Source organism: Juglans regia, unplaced genomic scaffold (genome assembly GCF_001411555.2).
Source record: "Juglans regia cultivar Chandler unplaced genomic scaffold, Walnut 2.0 Scaffold_224, whole genome shotgun sequence".
NCBI lineage: Eukaryota > Viridiplantae > Streptophyta > Magnoliopsida > Fagales > Juglandaceae > Juglans > Juglans regia.
In genome coordinates, this window is record NW_023353517.1 from 5,030 (window position 1) to 25,265 (window position 20,236).

Below are 20,236 nucleotides of genomic sequence, written 5' to 3' on the forward strand. Positions count from 1 at the left end.
TTTGAAGCAGTTTTTTTTATTAATAGATTTTTAATGACAAACTAACATTTAAAAAAATTGAAAAACTGGACTGGAAACTGTAAAAATCAGGGATACCAGTTTAGAAAAGTAACTAGTGTATAATTAGTTTTGAAAAATGTAAAATCGGCACAAACAAGTTCGGTCTTAAATTTTGTTTAAAATCGGATCAAACTAGACCGATTAGACACCCTTGTGACAACCATTAATTGATTTATTTTTTCTTAAATACTGACGTGCGACCTTGAATAGGCGTGTCTGGTAGACGAAAGGTACTAATTGCCAAATTTAAAAATTTCAAGCATAAATTCAAATGACTGAATTTATAATTAGAGAATCTTTGAGAAATTAGATAGAGATTAAAAATTTATGACTAGTCATGAAATAGTTTGTGAAGGATATTAAAATAGTTTGTGGTTTGAGTTATGATATATTATGGTATTTTGAGATAGAAAAAGTTAAATAAAAAATAATATAGAGTTAAACAATTATTATAATATTATTTTTGTTTTGAGATTTGAAAAAATTAAATTATTTTTATATTTCTTTATAAGTTTGAGAAAATTATAATAATTAGATAATGATTAAATTAAAAAGTATCTATTTTATATAGTATTTGAGAAAGAAATAAAACATATAATGAGATAGGATGATATGAAACTCATATGGTAAACAAAGACTCTAACTCTCTTAGTCATTTTTAAATGTCATACTTTTTTGTTTTTTCTTTATTGGTTGTAAGTGCTTGTTTTTTCTTAGTCATTATATATATATATATATATATATATATATATATATATATACGTGAGCAATGCACAGAGTCTTATAATTTTAAAAAATAAAAAATATTTTATATTTAAATGACATTTAAAAATAAAATACTTAAAAATACATTTAAATACTCTTATATTCATGACAACTAATGGATCGGATAACGTAAACGGAATATATAAAACTTAGTTGAAATCATACGATTGACCAATTTTACATAAATTATATAAATTTATCTTAATATTTAAATATATTCAAATTTATTTTAAAAAAATTAAAATGTTAAATATTTAAAATTAAAAATATCTATTTTATATAATATTTGAGAAGGAAATAATAAGATATAATGAAATAGGATGATATAAAACTCATATAGTAAACAATGACTCTTAGGGTACGTTTGGGTAGTGAAAATATTTGAGAAGTGTTGAAAATGTTTGTGAATTGTTATGAGTAGAGATTTGAGTTGATTTGTGGGTCCCATTGAGAGTATTTTAAGTTGTTTTGATGTATAAAGTATGTTGAGTTGTTGACTTTTAGATAGGTAGTTGAAAAAGGTGTGGGTCCCATAAATATTATAGTGATTTTATTATAGTGATTTTTTAATATTAATAAATATTGTAGTGATTTTATTTTATTTTTATATATAATAATGATAAATATTATAATGATTTTATTTTTAATTTATAAATAATAGTGATAAATATTATAATGATTTTATTTTCATATATATAATAGTGATAAATATTATAGTAATGTTATTTTTTATTTATATATTATAGTGATTTTATTTTTTATTTATATATAATAGTAAGAAATATTATGGTAATTTTATTTTTTTATTTATATATAATAGTGATAAATATTATAGTAATTTTATTTTTTATTTATATATTATAGTGATTTTATTTTTTTATTTATATATAATAGTGATTTTATTTTTTATTTATATATTTTTTATTGGCTCTTTAGTTTTTGTTGGTCGTGATCTGCTCGTTTCTCTCCCTGATAATCTGATTCATTGTTCACGTTGGCTGCTATAGCCATTTTACGCTATTATGCGCTGCTCCAAAAGTTGGACTTGCGAACACTGACCCAGCTTGGCGTTTTAAAGTCGATTCCATCAATGAGCGTCATTGTTTTGCGGTCTTCATATTTCAAAGCAGCAAAAGATCAGAGGTACGTACGTGCTTCTAATTTTTCCCATCTCTCTTAGTTATTATTTATATATATTCAGTACTATTCCCACCAATCACCATAAAGATTCAGTCATATGTCCAACTTCGCATTATTATGTTTAGATGTTGCATCTGAATTTGTCATCTGTATTTGTCCCAAGAAGTTGCTAATCTTGTGATTCTCTGAGAGAATTTGTCATCTGTATTTGTCAATAGGACAATAACGGCACACAACGGACACGGCAACAACCACATTTTAAAATCATTTATTTATTTTTTAAAAAATGCTGATGTGTCACCTAGAATACGCATGTCAAGTTGAGGGAAAGTACTAAGTACAAAATTTAAAAATTTTAATCATAAATTCAAATAACTGAATTTACAATTAGGGAATCTTTGAAAAATTAGATAGAGATTAAAAATTTGTGGATAGTCGTGTAATAGTTCTTGAATGATATTAAAATGATTTGAGTTATGAAATATTATGGTATTTTGAGAAATAATACAGAAAAAGTTAAATAAAAATTATTATAAAGTTAAAATATTATTACAATATTACTTTTTAATATTATTTTGTTTTGAGATTTAAAAAAATTAAATTATTTTTATATTTTACTATAAATTTGAGAAAATTATAATAATTAAATTAAAATATATCTATTTTATATAATATTTGAGAAGAAAATAATGAAAATATTGAGATAGGATGATATGAAACTCATATCGTAAACAAAGACTCTTACTCTCTTGGTCATTTTTAAGTGTCATACTTTTTTGTTTTTACTTTATTGGTTGTAAGTGCTTGTTTTTTCCTGCATTATATATATTCAGTACTCTTCCCAGCCACTATAAAGAGTCAGTCATATGTCCAACTTCGCCGAACATTATTAATCATGTTTCACTGCTAAATGCCGGTCGATCTTGGTTTTCATCTAATTAATTGATTCCGTTGACCATCTTGGCATCTTTGCTCTTGGTTTGCACTTTTGATGCGGATCATCGAGGAGGAAGAAATTAAAGTGAGGTACGATCATGATTTTCCAGATCAAAAGTATGAATTTATGAGTCATCATGTTTAATTAAATTCTTTCATATATATGATATTTATTTTTTCCATATCGTTTGCTTTAAAGATTTAGCACAGTTCATTAATTAGTTTAGATACCATATGTGATGATCTAGTTCTAAAGACACTGACCCCCAAAAACAAATATCTGTGTCATATTTCTTCCATAATATTTGCATTTTCACACTTGTAATTATGTTAAAAAAAAAAAATTGAACTTTCAGTACAGAGCTTGACTGGATCAGGGCCTAACGAAGAAAGTGACGCATTTGTGAAAGAGTAACCGAGAGTGGTTGATCATCCTTTCTCTGTTCTTGCCTTTTGGCATATTGATAATTGCCATTTCTTTTCTTTTCTTTTTCTTTTTTCTGGTTTTTGGTGAAAAGTTTTCTCAATGCGTTCTTGGGTTGTCGTTCTACTTCTGTGATTCATTTTAGTATTGATCCGTCTTTATTGCAGTATACCACTCCCAAAAAGAGTAGTAAAATTTTTTATCAACAAAAATAAAATAGTAGTAAAATTAATGCATAATCCACCACTTCACCTAACACCTTGACTTCAAAATTTTTACAATCTGTTTCAATTCCAACTTAGCAAAATGGAGCAAACGTCGATATATGACATAACCATAAATATTACCTCAATTAAGGAAAGTTAAAAATATCATTAAACTAAAATATTAATATAATTTGCGATTCTTCACTTATAATCCCCTCAATCATCGTCCTCGTCGTTCTCTTCCTCTTCTTCATTCCCTTCTTCTTCTTCTTCATCTTTCTCTTCCTCTTCATTCTCTAATTGATTTTGTCCTGCAGTCTGAAAATAAATTCAAATGAAGGTTGAAAAATTCTAAAATAAGGTTGATTGATATCAACTAAACATATGTGGGGTGCTCACCTGTGCATGCACAAATGTGTTTACTAAGTTCCGCAATTCAGTTAATTCGTTTCGCATTTTATCAAGCTCTTCCTTTAATGCACCATCTTCTTGCGTAGAAGTTGGTAGTGAATGTTGACAAGTTTGCCTTGTAGGAGTTGGCCCAAACCCCAAACCGCGCACACGTCCAGGCCGTTCTGGGCCCATAACTTTAGAATAAACATCATCTGATGCCCAAGTCATGGTTCCTCCAGACCTCATTTCTATCGGAGTTGTGTCTTGTGTTAAAAGTTCCTCCATCTCAACCTGTAATAGATGATAAAAAAATACACATTTTTCATCTTATAAATCCATTAAAATTAAAAAGTAATAAATTTGAAAATAAATATACCACTTTCTTCCTCGTCTCATCATTGTAGTGGGTGCCATCCTTTCTTTTATGGGTCGTAACAAACAATTGGGCTCGATTTGGCAACGTCCCAGTTGATTTTTGCTGCATCCAATATTCTAGATTAAACACAGATATCGAAAACAAAAAACTAACAAATATTCAACAGTAAATAAATACTAATAAATAAATACCGCATCATGGGCATATCTTGCATAACTTTTCGATCCTCCGCTGTGAACAACCAGCTGCTTCTTGCGACACTCCTTATTTTTATTACATTTTGACTACAACATCACAAAGATTATGAAAATTATGATTAAAATAACTAGTTGGTTAACTTTCTAAAGCAATAAGAAAAATGTGCGCATTGTTACCTTATATTCTGGATCGAACCAAAGATTGGCCAACTCCGCTAGTTGCGATAAGTCCACCATATCGGGACTTGCCCTTGCCACAACTTGTGCTGCAGAGGTATCTTTTTCATGAAGTAACTTTTTCTTCAATTCGTGCTTGTAGTCTTTCCATTTCTTCCCCAGGTCCTTCAGTATCCATTTTTTGAATGCATCCAATTTGTCATCAGGAACTTTAAACTTGCCCTACAGTCAAAATAAATTTATACAAGTATATGTCTTGATTTCTAACAAAATTTTCAAAATATACCTATTTAATTAATAATAATGGTTTAATACAAGTTACATACCATTATAAGACCCCACGCTTCCTCCTTTATGGTTTTAGGCACCGACCTCCAATCCTTGTAAATAATTGGAACCAACTTATTAGTTCTTGCTATCAGGCCACCAAACCTTACCACTTTTGAGTCTTGCTTTTTAATGGGTTGACCAAGATTATTGAGCTCCATATCAATTCGCTCCCCTTCTGGAAGATGCCAAATGTCATGAATCGAGTGCAATGGTCTCTTTACTCTACCTCCATTACTATCTGCAAAAATGGATTTAGTGACATTATTACTATTTTCTAAATGTGCATTCATAGTAAAATAAATAAGAAGTAAGAAAAACAAAAACATACCAACAACGACAACAAAACGATCTCCAATCTCGGAACACAAGTCGACATTTTCTGCTTCCGAATGTTGTTCTATTGGTACATGTGTGCTTGACTGGGTCTCTCTGCTGATCTCTATATGTCTGGGTAGTTGGCCTTCCATTTGTATCGATGTAGAAGGTTGGGTCCCTTTCTGTGAAGGTAATGATGGCTGAGAAGGACAAACTACAGAAGGTGATGACTCCACCATCCTATCAACAGAAGGGGGCGGCCCATCGACGGGGGGTAATGATTGGGCCACCCTATCAAGGGATGGGTATGATTGTGTCTCATTATGGACAGTTGGTATTGAAGTAGATTGTCTTCGCAAGTGTGGTCTGATAGTCTTCGCCTTCTTTTTTGGACCCATTGTACCTGTACAAAAACAAATTTACATATATGCAAATCAATAGGAATAATAATTTTTGGAGCATGATATGAGATAGAAGTAAAGTTATAAGAGAAATCATGTTAAAAAGTCTAAATATATATTTCTTACTCGACACTATTAAGGAGTTTCGATCGTCAATCCATCTATGTCATTTCGCGTCCATACAACATCGTCAATAGCAGGTTCAATAGCTTCATCGTTGGAAGTGTTACAATATTCGTTGACTAAATATTCATCATCGTCGTCGTCAGTCACTTCCTCTTCACCAGTGTCATACACGTCTCTTGGTTTTGTCTTAACGACAACAACCCAATTTGGGCATCTTTCATCTGCCACATAATATACTTGAGATACTTGGGAAGATAAAACAAACGGATCATCAGTTATCCGATTACCAGTGTGTACTAGATGAGAAAAATTCACAAGACTAAACCCAAACTCATCCTCCTTGAAACCTTTACCCCTAGTAACGTCTGCCCAATCACATTTGAATAACACATATCGAGATCCATCATAATACATAATCTCAATTATGCGTGTTAATTGGCCATACCAGGCAGGGCCATCTTCAGTACACACACTAACACCACAATTCTGAGTTTTTTTCCCATTTTCGTAATTCCTAGTGCGATATTTTGTACCATTGATGACAATTCGATTGAATTCTTTGGCAACTTGCAAGGGACCTTTAGAATGCATTACGACTTTATGGCCCAATTCACTTCTTTCATTGTCATCCATTTTCATTACCTGAAAGGTTGGATTATTAGAATTCAGTAGATGATGAAAACTAGAGAGACATATCAAATTATGTAATATACTATTGAATGGGGTATAAATAGTACATAATCTTGAAACCAATTACAAAATTGGTCTTGGTGCCTCTTCTGTAGTTCTTCATTCGATACATGCCTCTCATCAATTGTATTCCTCAATATTTCCAAGTGCATCCTACATATGTTCACGACATCACAAATGTATGCTATAATTACAAAAATATAAATGAAATATAATTTAATTCGTACGTATTAAGCATTGCAACTCACATGCGGAATGGAGTGAAATCATCAGAGTTGAAGAGAATATAGCGATGTGCTTGAGTCCACGCCGTAAAATCAAGGCGAACGTCAAGAACCTTCCCTTTAGAATCATCCGGGTTTCTAGATGGTCTATTGAAAACCGTTTGAGCGGATTCTAAATAACGAGAACAAAACGTCAATAATTCCTCCAGCAAATATCCTTCAGCAATGGAACCTTCTGGTGCAGCTTTGTTACGCACATGAAACTTAAGTCGGTGTAGGTACCTACAACAATAATCATGAGATGACTTTTACTATTTTTTTCAAAATATTTTTTTACTTTAATAGATTTATGTGTTTTTGATTCAATAATTATAGCATACCTTTCAACGGGATACATCCATCGATAATGAACGGGTCCTCCAAGTTTACATTCTGCAACTAAATGTATAACCAAGTGCACCATAACCGTGAAAAATGATGGTGGAAATATCATTTCTAATTGGCACAATATGTTGGGTATTCTAGATTCCAATCGGTCCAAATCTTCAAGCCGCATTGTTTTCGAGCAAATTCCCCTGAAGAATCCAGATAGCTCGATCAATGGTTCTATTACCTTCTTAGGTAATGACCCACGTAATGCAATTGGCAGAAGTTGTTGCATCAGTATATGGCTATCATGACTCTTCATGCCCACTATAGTACGATGTTCAAGCTTGACACAACGTGAAACATTTGAAGAATAACCATCTGGTACTTTTACATTTTTTATAACCTTCAACAAGTCTTCTTTTTCTTTGTTACTCATTGTGAAAATAGCTGAAGGCAAATATGTCTTGTTTGCAGCTGTTATAACCGGATGAAGTTGTGGTCTCAAACCCATCTCTTGTAAGTCAAGGCATGCCTGTATGCCATCTTTTGATTTCGTAACAATATTTAATAGTGTGCCAACAATATTATCCACCACAATTTTTTTCAATGTGCATCACATCAAGATTATGACGCAATAAATTATCCTTCCAGTAAGGCAAACTAAAGAAAATACTACGTTTCTTCCATGAGTGTTCCTTAACAGTAGTGGACCCCACAACTCTATTTCTTTTACGATTTGTTCTATCATTGCATCTTTCATCATCCAATTGTTCCAAAATTTCATCAGGTGTTGGCATAGTAGGTGGAGGATCAATTTCTCGTGTACCATCAAATGTTCTTGCCATCATTCTCCACTTATGATTTATTGGCAAGAATCGTCTATGCCCCATATAGGAAAATTTTTTTCCATGTTTCAGCCATCTAGATCGTGTATTACCCATACAACAAGGACATGCTAAACGACCTTTCGTACTCCATCCAGACAAATCACCATATGCAGGAAAATCATTTATCGTCCACATTAAAGCCGCACGCATTGTAAATATCTCTCTAGAGCAAACATCATAGGTTGGTGCTCCAATCTCCCATAATTCCTTTAATTCTGATATTAGAGGCTCTAAATATACATCTATATTCATTGAAGGTGATGATGGTCCCGGTATAATCAAAGATAGCATGAAAGTTGATCGTTTCATGCACATCCAAGGAGGTAAATTGTAAGGTACCAACATAACCGGCCAGGTACTATAGGAAATGCTCATGTTACCAAAAGAATTAAAGCCATCTGCAGATAAACCAAGCCTAACATTGCGGGGGTCAGAGGCAAACTCATCATGTTGTGAATCAAACGTCTTCCAAGCCAAACCATCTGCTGGATGCCTTAGTACCCCATCATTTGTGCGGCCTATAGCATGCCATTTCATTTGTGAAGAAGTCTTCGATGACATAAAAAGCCTTTGCAACCTTGGTTTTAACGGAAACCACCGTAATATTTTTGCTGGACTTCTTTTACCTTTTTTAGAGCTTTCATCCATAGACTCTTTTTGCTTCCACTTTGATGCTCCACATACCACGCATGTTTCCAGATTCTCATTGTCCTTCCAAAATAACATACAACCATTGGGACATACTAAGATCTTCTCGTATCCAAGCCCTAACTCATTCATGTACTTCTTCGCCTCGTATGTATTTTTAGGCAATGATGCTCCTGGTGGGAGCAACTCATTCACAAATTCAAGCAATTCTGTAAATATGCTATTACTCAATCCACCCAAACACTTTATATTCCATAGACGTACGATAGCACTAAACTTAGTATGTTTTGTGCACCCTTCATATAATGGCTCATCAGCATCTTTTAACATATTGTAAAATTTATTAACTCTCTCATTTGAATCTTGTCGATTTTCATATTGCACTCCAGCTTCTCCAACTTCCACACGTATTTCAGGCCCAGTACCTTCGACTATTTCAGGATCAAACATTGGAAAAACGTCATGTAACATAGTTGTCATCCCACTGGAGCCTTCATTTATTTGCTCATTATTGTTTTGGGCACCAATAGCATGGTAAGATGCCTCCCCTTTTCTCTCCCCATGAGCATGCCAAATGGTGTAACCTTGAGAAATTCCATAGCTAATCAAATGATCAAATACCATGCTGGGCATGAACATCATACGCAATCCACATTTTCTACATGGGCAACAAATCGATGAATCTGTAGGACAATTCTCACATGCAAACTTCAAAAACTCATTGACACCATCAACATACTCTTTTGTATGTCGAGGTTTTTTCATCCTACTTTTGTCCATAGCTTAACTACATTAATTGAAATATGAAAATAGAACTGAATGAGAATGCAAGATCATCAATAACTTAAAACATAGTATGAAAAATAATATTGAACTTCGGAAAGTAAAGCAAAATAAAGCATAAATATAAGTATCAACGATGACTATGTCACGGCCCATGAAGGTTTTGATAGCATAAATATAGGCATAAATATAAAACCCCAAACTTATTCAGTGGACCCATGCTTATTAAAACCCCATGCTTCATGTGATATGTAAAACACAGTTAGTCTAATAGCAGTCCTATAAAGTTTCCCCTTCAAATGACTACCTATATAGTTTTTTCTTTTTTTGATTTAAATCTATTAATTTGTCCTTATCACCTTAATACGTTTTAAAAATATAATAATAAAAGAAGCCTTGTCACATTAATTTGGTGTTTGCTTTGGCGGCAAAGAGCATATATATTTTAACTCTCATTTTGATAACAAAAGCTTTCGATTAATCCCATTTGATTCATAATATTTCCTCACGTACACTTTCAATGCATACCAGAAAATTAAATTACAATATATAGACTTTTTTTACAGTAGGTATTTGTAAAAAGTACACTTTACAAAATTAAATTACACAAAGCATACCACAAAATTAAATTACAAAATATCTTTTAAATGCAGCTGTTGGTGATTAAAATGTATGATGTGTTGTCTTGTTTTCCATGTTATGATTGATTAAGGAATTATTGAGATCAGTTTACAAGGAATTATTGGATATACTTGTTGCCAATTAAGAGTATATACAAGGAATTACTTCCTACAGAAGCAGATGAAGTAACTATTGAATCTGATTATGCCCAAGATGTAAACCTCGGCAACGTTCACAGAAGCGAGGAAAATATGTTCATAAGGGCCTCTATTTGTTGCGATGATCGACCAGAGCTGTTTTCGGAGCTCATCCAAGTCCTCAAAGGCTTAGGATTGACAGTAGTCAAAGCTGATATTGCTAGTGTACGTGGGTGGAAGAATTAATACTATAATGATTTATATAATCAATACTATAATTATTTATATATAGACTTTTTTTTTTTTATAAAATTTATATATAGACTTAAAGTATATTACTAATAGTAATAGAGTGTTAGTATAAGACCATAAAGTATAAATTGAAATTAATATACATTATATACTAACTGTCGTATTAGAATTTAGAAGCAAAAGGCAGAAGTTCTTCTTGCCTTCTTATTCACAATAATCTTCAAGAAACATTTTTTTGGTCATCTTATAGTTACATTGGTATCTTTTTCATCTTTTTCCCCCCTTAGACATTCTTTGCCCATGCACTGTCAGATGCTGGTGGCACGCCAAAGGTAAGCGGACTATCATGTGGTTCTCGTTTTCCAACCGTCTAAAGAAGTGAGAGTTCATTGTAAAAAAAAATAAAAAAGGTTATGTACGTCTGGAGAGGAGTTACGGTATTGCAGATTTAGTAGGTGTCTTTAAATGCAGTAGTTTTTTTACCAGTGGTTATTTGGAGTCAAACTTCATTCAGGTGTTGGTGTCTTTTGAGTCCAATTCGGTGTGGGAGAGTCCTATTTATAGTCAATCTCTGTTCTACTGGGTCTCTATCCCATTCAAGGCTAGCAAAATTTCAATAAAATCATGGAGTAAATACATAGGGCAGATTCATAGAGTAAATACAGAGTAAATACATAGAGAGGTACAAACATAGAGGAAATAAATAGAGTAAATATATAGAGATCAGTATAACGTGAAGAGTAAATTCATGGAGATTAGTTTAACGTGAGGCTTACGTACGGTGGGTGTTTGATCCGTGGAAAACTCTTCGTTTGCCCTGCTATTTCTTGCTCTGTTTTGAGAGTCCAAAACAGAGGAAACCAACGTCTATCGGTGGAGGAATGACCTTCGTTTGCCCTGCTATGGAGTGATCAGAGGGAGGCGTTGCTATGTGTTTGGTTAAAACATTCGGCAACCCTAGAATTGTTGGAGTTTAATTTGAAAACACTGGGAAGATAAAACACTAGGAAGATCATAAAACGTTATATGCCCACGACGTTATACGTACCGATATATATATATATATATATATATATATGCCCACGTGAAGGATATATATCAATATCTAACGTGGGCATATAATATATATATAAATATATAGAAGGATATATAATATATATATATATATATATATATATATATATAACGTGGGCTCATATATAATCGTCTATATATTTATAACGTGGGCATCTATATTGGCAAAGATTATAATTTGGTAGAAGCCAAAGCTGAGGGAAGAGAGAGAGAGAGTGTGTGTTTGCAAGAAAGAAAATAGAAGTAACACTTGGCAGCTTCACGCCAACCTACAATGCCACTTTGCTAGGCCTAGAGGCTTAATTCAAAATTTAAGGATGTAGCTTCTTTATTTTCTATAAGTAGAGCTTAGTGGGCTTTATTTTAAGAGTTTATGTCCTGATAAAAGACTTTGTTGCATTAGTTTTGGACAAATAAATGGTTCTAGTAAATTTGAGTGAATTACATTCCATGCATTATAACTTGAAGCTTAAATTAGGATTAAGGTTTATTGGTCAAGTTGTATATATCCGTGTTATTTCAAACTCTATTTTTGCATTAGTTTAACTACATTAATCTATTATTTAAAACTATGAGTTAAGAGTTTGTTTAAGGTCTAGTGGTCAAGTTTGTTTATATTTGCTATCGAAGATCTTAAGCAATTTCTTGATCATTCGATCTACAAGCATTAGCCAGCTTGTACTCTGGTTAGACATTAATAGTATTAGTAGTATTGCTGTCGAAGATCTTGAGCAATTTCTTGATCACTATAGTATATATGTTTATATATATCATTAATAGTATTAGTGTTACTATATCACTATAATTAATAGTATCATGAGTGATGTAGTATTTGTATAACTAATACTATAGTGATTTATATAATAATTTATATATACATTTAAAGTATATTACTAATAGTAATAGAATGTTAGTATAAGATCATAAAATATAAATTGTAATTAATATATATACATTATATAACAACATATAAAGATATATGTTTGTAAAATATATCTATAATTTATAAAATATAAATTGTAATTAATATACATTATTACATAGAATTTATTAAGGCATAAAATTTTATTAATATATATTTTATTTAAAGTTTATGATCAAATAAATATTCATGTAGATTATAATAACATATATATATTATATTAAGATAAAATTATAATAACATTATCTTATATATAATAAAATATTATTATATATGTATATTATATAATATTATTATATATGTATATTATTATATATGTATATTATATAAAATTATATATGTATATTATATTGGAGACATGCGGCATGCGAATGGTTGAATTGATAGTCTGAAGCGCCACTGCCTAATGAAAACTTAAGTTGGCGCCTCCCCTCAATTTTTCATGAAATTTGAACTTCCCGCTCACGGCTTGCAACCCTACAAATTGTAGTATTTCTTCCTCTTATTCCCTCGTTTATCAGCCAACAAGTTTACACAAGTGAGACGCCGACTAGATCGAACCAGCAACCACGTCCTGCATATATAAGTCGATGCACCTGCAGTTGTTCTGCAAACCTCTGTTTTAAGCAAGACGAACAGAGCAATATTGTTCTCCAAATTAACCGAGCCACCGAGGGCCATGTCTTGCTGCAGTTGGGCCACGAAACCACTGCAAGCAGTAACAGAAGACGCTGGAAAAGAAGCCTCCACCGCCCAGTTGATGTTCAGCACCACTGTCCGCAACTCCCACGCCATTTTACCCGTAAACCCCCCTCAGATCATGCTTTCTCTCTCCATTCTCTCTCACTTTCTCATCACATTATTAATATTTCTCCCTTCTATAGTACAGTACTGCCGCCTCACAGCCACCTTGCGCCGCCGCTTCGTAGCTGCTCTCATGCATGGAGAGTCTCCGTCGCACATGAGCCCCTGTTTGGTTCTTCTCTCATGGACTTAACGCCTCTCTCATTTTTCATCTGTCTATGCTCTTCATCAATCTTTGCTTCTTCATGTTCATGCATGCTTGTTTGTTGATGTAGTTTGTTGAACTTTTTGGTTGACTGATGCATTGGAGGATCAAAAATCCTGATCTCAAATTTATTGCTTATTTCAAGCTATGAATACTTCTTCAATGATATTCATATTTCTTCTTATATTATTTTATATAACTTGCCACCCCATACAGCATAAACGTTGACATGAAGAAATGCAGAAAGTCATGGGGATTAACGTTTCTCTCTGTCCCTCTGATAATTATTTTTTTGTGTTTAGAGCGTATCATGCCTTACAATATTTTCGACAAAAAGAATTGGCCGGTTGGTTGGATCTAATTAATACAGTGAATTAATTATAGCAAATATATGTATGTTTGGAAAAGGGAAATAAAAAGATCATTGCTTCTTATTTTGTTAATTTTTTTCCACTTTCCATCTATTATCTGACAATTTCTGATGTCTCTCGCTCATGCATAGGGAAGTTATGGTACTAGAAGCACTTCTGCAATATAGTTTGTGAAAGGAAGAGATGAAGTAGACTTTTACAAGAGGCATCTGGGGAATGAACTCGTGGAAAGCCGTGCAACTTCTGTTTGGCTAATCTCATATATATATATATGTAACAAAGTTTCAAAATGATTTGTGAGTTAAAATGCTCGGGGTTTCATCACATGTAATGATTTTATATATAGTTGTTATTAAATGACTTTCACGTGATTTGATTTGTAATTTTTTTATATTATATGAATAATGATCTATTATATCATATTTATTATTAATTTATATATTATATATTTTTATTGTGGTATATACGATTATTGGTGCGTTTTAATGCAATGCGTTGATAACAAACTAGTAGCGGTGTTTACATTACGCCATTAATATATGGATTGCGGTGGCAACGTACTCGTGGCGGTGTTTAGATAATCGTTGTTAATTTATTCAATGTGTCGTCAACGTATTATTAGTGGCATTTAAATAAATGTTCCCAATTTATATGATGTGTCGGTAATGTAATAGCAGCAATATTTATGGTAACGTCGCTATTTTAATTAGTGGCGACGTTTATATTAATGTCATTAATTTAATAAATGTGTCAACGTATTATTGGTGACATTTAAATAAATGCCGTTAATTTATATGATGTGTAGACAACGTACTAGTAGCGGCGTTTATGGTAACGCCGCTATTTGAATTAGTGGCGGCGTTTAGCTAAATGCCGTTAATTTATTAAAATGTGTCCCCCCAACGTATTATTAGTGGCGTTTAAATAAATGCCACCAATTTATATGATACGCCGGCATCGTACTAGCAGTGGCGTTTTTTGTAACGCCGCTATTTGTATTAATAGTGGCGTTTATCTAAACGCCGTTAATGTATTCAATGTGTCGCCAACATACTATTGGTGGCATTTAAATAAATGCCGCCAATTTATATGATGCGCCGGCAATGTTCTAGCAGCGGCGTTTACTGTAACCCTGTTATTTTATGCAATGGGATGACAACGAACTAATAGCGGCGTTTTGATAAATGCCGTTAATTTAGGAAAGCTGGCGGCGTTTAAAGAAATGCCGCTAAAGTGTATACAAACGCCGCTACTAAGATTTTCAAGTACCGGCGTTTGCCAAAACGCCGGTATGTGAAAATAGCGACCATCCACTACCGGCGGATGGTTACGCCGGCAAAAAACCGCCACCAACCATTTTGCGGCGTTTTTTAGTTAAGGTGCCGGCGCTTATGGAACGCCGGCAATCCTTGTTTTTTTTGTAGTGTAATCATTAACAGAAAAATACTCAAATTTCGTTACTCTGAGTATGAGGTTCATAAAAATATGTATGTATTTTTTTTAAAGAAGAATATACCAATATGTAAGCATATATATGAATTTTATGATTTGGTCTAACAAAAATAGAAAGAGTGATAAATAGTACAACTGTTTGCCTAATAAAATTTAAATCTCTATGGAATAAATTAATTACAGGCCTTTTTAAAGCACTTACCAAAATTTGAAATGATTTAATTTCTTATTTGAAAATTGTTATAGCTATAAAGAGGTCACACAATAGTAAATTCACAAATTGATATGGCTTAATGTGATACGTTAAATTGTAAAACTATTTTTATTATAAAATATATCTAACGTATTATATGAAATCACATCAATTTATCAGTTTTCTTTTGTAGAATTTATTTATAGTTTTAACACTTCTCTTCTTATTTTATAATAATGATCATGACATAATAAAAGCCAAAAGGCCCAAATTGAAAGTCACTTTTACAAATGCATGATGAAATGTATTTATTTTGAACAAACGAATAAAAGTCCTTATTTGAATTGTTTAGTTTTCTTTTTATTTAAAAGTAAAACAAAAACTATATATATAGAACATATATTTTTTTATTAATTTAAAAAAAGCCAAGCTCTCAAGTTAAAATATATCTATTATAGTGTGGGATGGGGCATGTGTTAACCACTCTTCTGACGAATTTTACAGCTCTTATTCCCGAGCTTGGTGATGGATAAGTTGGAAATTATGAGCCAGAATGTCACTATTCAAAAATTGTGGGGTTCTTGTTATGCAAGGTGTTTGCATGCCATGGAATCTTATCGGCTTAGAAGTGATTTAATGAAAAATTACATATTATGGAATGATGAGAAGATGTTTACACGCCAAATCGTGAGGAGTATTAAGGCTCACCATCAATCTGCTCCAGCGAATTCCACCTCACAGCAGGATTCTAACAAACACAACTCCAAGGCCGCAGCTGCTCTAACAAACTCTTCATAAATGAATATTGCAGATGATTCTAGAAGGCTCGCACAGTGCTGAGGTGTCAATCATGAGTGTGTAATCTTGGTTGAGAATTGTCTATAAATATCAAGTGTCATTAGACTATTGTCTTCAAGGAATCTGTAGCCTTTCAATTGTATTCGTGAAATGAATTCAACTCTGTGAAACATTTTTGCGAACACCTTTCCTGCACTCTTATTTCTATTACTTTTCAAGACGGTATTAAACGATAGATTCACAAGTAAAACATAATAAATAACATTCAATCATCTAATGACACATCATGGAATGATGAAAGGATGATGAGTAGCATTACTCTATTTGAAAAGCAAGAGGGGCAAAATAGTAAAGAGTCACACGCCTTAATAACCAGCCGTAATCGGTCGATGGAGAGGAGAAAAACCAGTCGTATCGACTCTGACAGTCACGGTAGGTTCTCAGTTTGAGCTAGCGACAATAGTAGTCTGAGAGAGTAGAGAGAGAGGATGAGAGAAACTAGAAATTGATTGGGGAAGAAGAAGGGAGGTTGAAGACGATATAATATCGAAACGACACCGTTTGGTTTTAAATCAAACGGCGTCATTCCACTTTTTCTTTTTTTTTTTTTTCTTCATACATTAAGGCTAAAACGACGTGCGTTGTTCAGTTGAGCAATTAACTGCCACACGCCGGCTAGTTCTTCATCGATTTTGGCTGGTTCCTGACTCTAGTGGCCGGTTCCAGTCGTTTGCTGCCAGTTTGGTCGGTTCCTGTACACCCCTAATGGTCAGGGACGGAAGAAAGAGTCACGAAAAAAGAAGCAACCGGACTTTTTGTGTTCCCTAAGCTAATTGAAATGGAACTTGATGAATGGCCAGTTTTCAGGTCTTGCTACGACGTTCCTTACAAGACTACCAAATCTGTTGATGTTTGAAGTATCTAATTGTGGCTGGGAGAAAATATTCCCAGCTTACGAACTTCTTGATCGAGAAAAACAAGATTTGGTAGTCCCACGATTAAGACAACTAGTGCTCAAGCATCTACCTATGCTTACAGTTACACATTTGTGGAAAGAAAATACCCAACCATGCCCACTTTTTCATAATCTGGAAATTCTCCGACTATCACGATGCGCCAAATTGAAAAATCTAGTGCCATCCTCAGTATCTCTTCCAAATTTGGTAGGATTGAAACTATTGAATTCTCACGAATTGATCAATTTGGTTAAACCCTCAACATGCAGTTAGAACTCTGCTGCAACTCAAAATAATGACTATAAGCAAATGCAAAAGGATTACAGAAATTGTAGCAACGGAAGATGGTGAAGCAAATGTGGCGAATACTCAACAAATTAACATAGTTAGAACTTGAGGGCTTATCAAACCTCACAAAGTTTTGCTCTGGATCGGCTTATAATTCCTTCGAGTTCTCCATCTTTGGAGAATGTAAATTGTAATTGTGAGATGTTGTCTTGAGATGAAGACGTTCTGTCACGGAGTCTTGAGTACACCAAAGCTACGTTGGAATTAGCATGATCTTAATACTGTCACACATTGGCTTCGAGAGTCAAATCACTATGATACAACTCAATGGTTATTCTAAGAAAGGGTTTAGTCTATTCCCAACTTATAAAACCATGAAGTTTAATCTTTGAATGTAATAATCAGTAACTGCAAGCAACCAATTATATATATATATATATATATATATTTTCCCACGTCTTAACACACTAGATAGTTTAAATATATTAGTATTCGATACAAACTTTGGTGTTTTTAGCAACACTTAATGTTTATTGTTAAGATACAAATAGATAATTAAATATGTATTTTTCCATTAGGTTAAATTTTTGGAACAAGTAAAATTGGTGGTTTAACACTCATCAATAACACTAATTTTTCTCTCATTATAGGTACTGGCAATGATAAAATATACACGACCCAAAGTAAGTCTACTAGGCCCCAGTCCAAGGGGGAGGTCCCATCACTAGAAGATAAAGGAAGAGAGAGGAACGTGAGACAAGGAAGGGACAAGGAAAAATAGAAGGTGTCAGGAGAAATGAAAGGTGGATATGGAAAGGAAAAGAAGAAAATAGAAAGAAATGGAAGATGTCAAACATGTACGTGAATGAGGCAAATCCTCACCACCCCTTAGGGACACGCAAAAAGAGTTGTTCTAGAAAAGTCACTGAAAGATCTATGAGGATAGGGAGGGAAAACAAATGAGGTTATGGAAATTGTTCCTTTCGAATTCCCAAGAGTTGTGTGATGGTGTTTTTTAACTGCGTTTTTTGATAGGGATATTGAACTACATTAGATGATATTCAATTCATTAAAAAGTAATTGGCTGCGTTAGGCAGTATTCAAATTGTTGTATTGCTCACTTAGACTATTCATGGCGAGAAATAGCATAGTTTCCAGTGCTAGAGCTGTGAAGATAACTTTATTGGTGCTTTCTTTTTATATGAAGTACCTAAGTAGTATGTATGAGGAAAGAAAAGCAAAAGGAAGTGAAAAGATAGGGCAGCTGTGATATTGCCCAAAGATTATTTATTGTGGGTGTCTTCTAGATCAAAGTTAATTTATTTTCTCCATTTTGGAAGAAGTTGACCTAAGTAAATATAAAGACAGTGTGTTCAAAAGCACACTATGCAGGTGAAGGAGGGCATGCCATGATCTAGTATGAGGTATATTTATCATCCTAGTTGGCTTAATCGATAGATGGGTCAAGTTGTACAAGTGCTGCTTATTTTGAGATTGGAATTGACTGAGCAAACATAAATGCTTTTGTTTTTAGAGTTATATTTGACAGTAGAGCTTCCTATGCATTACTTAGATTCTCACTTGTCTTGCTGGGTGTCTTTCTTTTGCACTTCATATGTCTTTCTAGTTCTTGAATTCTTGGATAGCTTTTCAGCAAAAAAGCCTCCCACTCTATGTTTCCACTTCTAGTACTTTCTTTAAAGATATCGAATAGATTTTTTAGATCAGATGATCTTACAGCAAAACAGGCACCCCTGTCAATTCTTCCAAATTATCAATGAACAATTTGTTGTTGCATTCATCCTGCATAAAAAATAAATTAACCAATGGAGCAGGTTTCAAGTAAATTTTCCATCTTTTCAAATCCATTTGTTATTGAAACTGGGAAGAAGCACATATTCCGACTGGATTTTGCAACTGCTTTCTGACTCCTATGGAACTCTGATCCAGGAAGTCCTTGATCCCTTCGATATTAGAATTCCCTTGCTTTACCTCTTTCACTATGTGGCAATTCCCGATCTGGGAGGAGATAAAGAGGATGACAACTGAAAATTATGGTTTAGATAACAGTTGATGTTGATGGACATTTTTTATTTAACCTTTTCCCACTTATAAAAAAGTTTACCCTTTTCTTGATAGAAATAAATTTGCTGAACCCAAGCCTTCACAGATGAGAGGAAGCCAGTATGTAAAGATGGTAACTTACTTTTTTTATTGTGTTGACCTTATTTTGATTGATGTGCCTGATAATTTATCGAGCTTGCACATAAATTGGTGCTTCTGGGGATCTCTCTCTCTCTCTCATTTATTTTCACTAACAATTTTGGCAGTACACATGTATTCTAATACATAATGCATTCATTTTTTTTCAAGTTTTTGAACTTTTACTTCTTCCAATTTAATTGAATCAGAATATCTGAAGAATTGGATGCAAGTCCATGGAGCCTTGATAAAAATGACCAGTTGACTAAATGCTTATGACTTCCTTATTCTCATTTTCTTCTTGTTTTTGTTTCATCCTATCCGAATAGTTTAATCCGGTTTGCTTCTGGTTAATAGAAAACAAAGAAAAAGCTTTTTTATTGGCAACGTGCTTGCTGGGAAACATCTTGATCAGGCAGCCTCTTGGTTTGTGGAATATGGAACAGGGAAAAAAAAAAGAAAAAAAAAGGAAGCAGAGACTCCTGCAGAGGCACCTACTGAACCAGAGTCTTAC

At 33.2% G+C, this 20,236-nt stretch overlaps 3 protein-coding genes across 3 annotated transcripts; all 3 read right to left on the reverse strand.

Moving 5' to 3' along the window:
- Window positions 1–3,930: 3,930 nt before the first annotated feature.
- Window positions 3,931–5,717, reverse strand: LOC118345308 (the record flags this gene model as incomplete). Its single annotated transcript, XM_035686962.1, has 6 exons — window positions 5,333–5,717; window positions 5,001–5,242; window positions 4,675–4,896; window positions 4,492–4,584; window positions 4,301–4,402; window positions 3,931–4,215 (listed from the first exon to the last, which is right to left on the reverse strand). Coding segments are annotated over exons 1-6 (1,329 nt in total), but the record flags the coding sequence as incomplete, so codon positions are not given.
- Window positions 5,718–5,855: 138 nt separating this feature from the next.
- LOC118345309 lies at window positions 5,856–7,640 on the reverse strand. The gene is made up of 4 exons (XM_035686963.1): window positions 7,141–7,640; window positions 6,785–7,042; window positions 6,584–6,689; window positions 5,856–6,488 (listed from the first exon to the last, which is right to left on the reverse strand). Exons 1-4 carry the CDS (start codon window positions 7,638–7,640, stop codon window positions 5,856–5,858), a joined length of 1,497 nt encoding a protein of 498 aa, XP_035542856.1.
- A 73-nt stretch (window positions 7,641–7,713) lies between these two features.
- On the reverse strand, window positions 7,714–9,444 carry LOC109004452. Its single transcript, XM_018982997.2, has one exon. The coding sequence runs from the start codon at window positions 9,442–9,444 to the stop codon at window positions 7,714–7,716; it is 1,731 nt and encodes a 576-aa protein (XP_018838542.2).
- Between the last annotated feature and the right edge of the window lie 10,792 nt (window positions 9,445–20,236).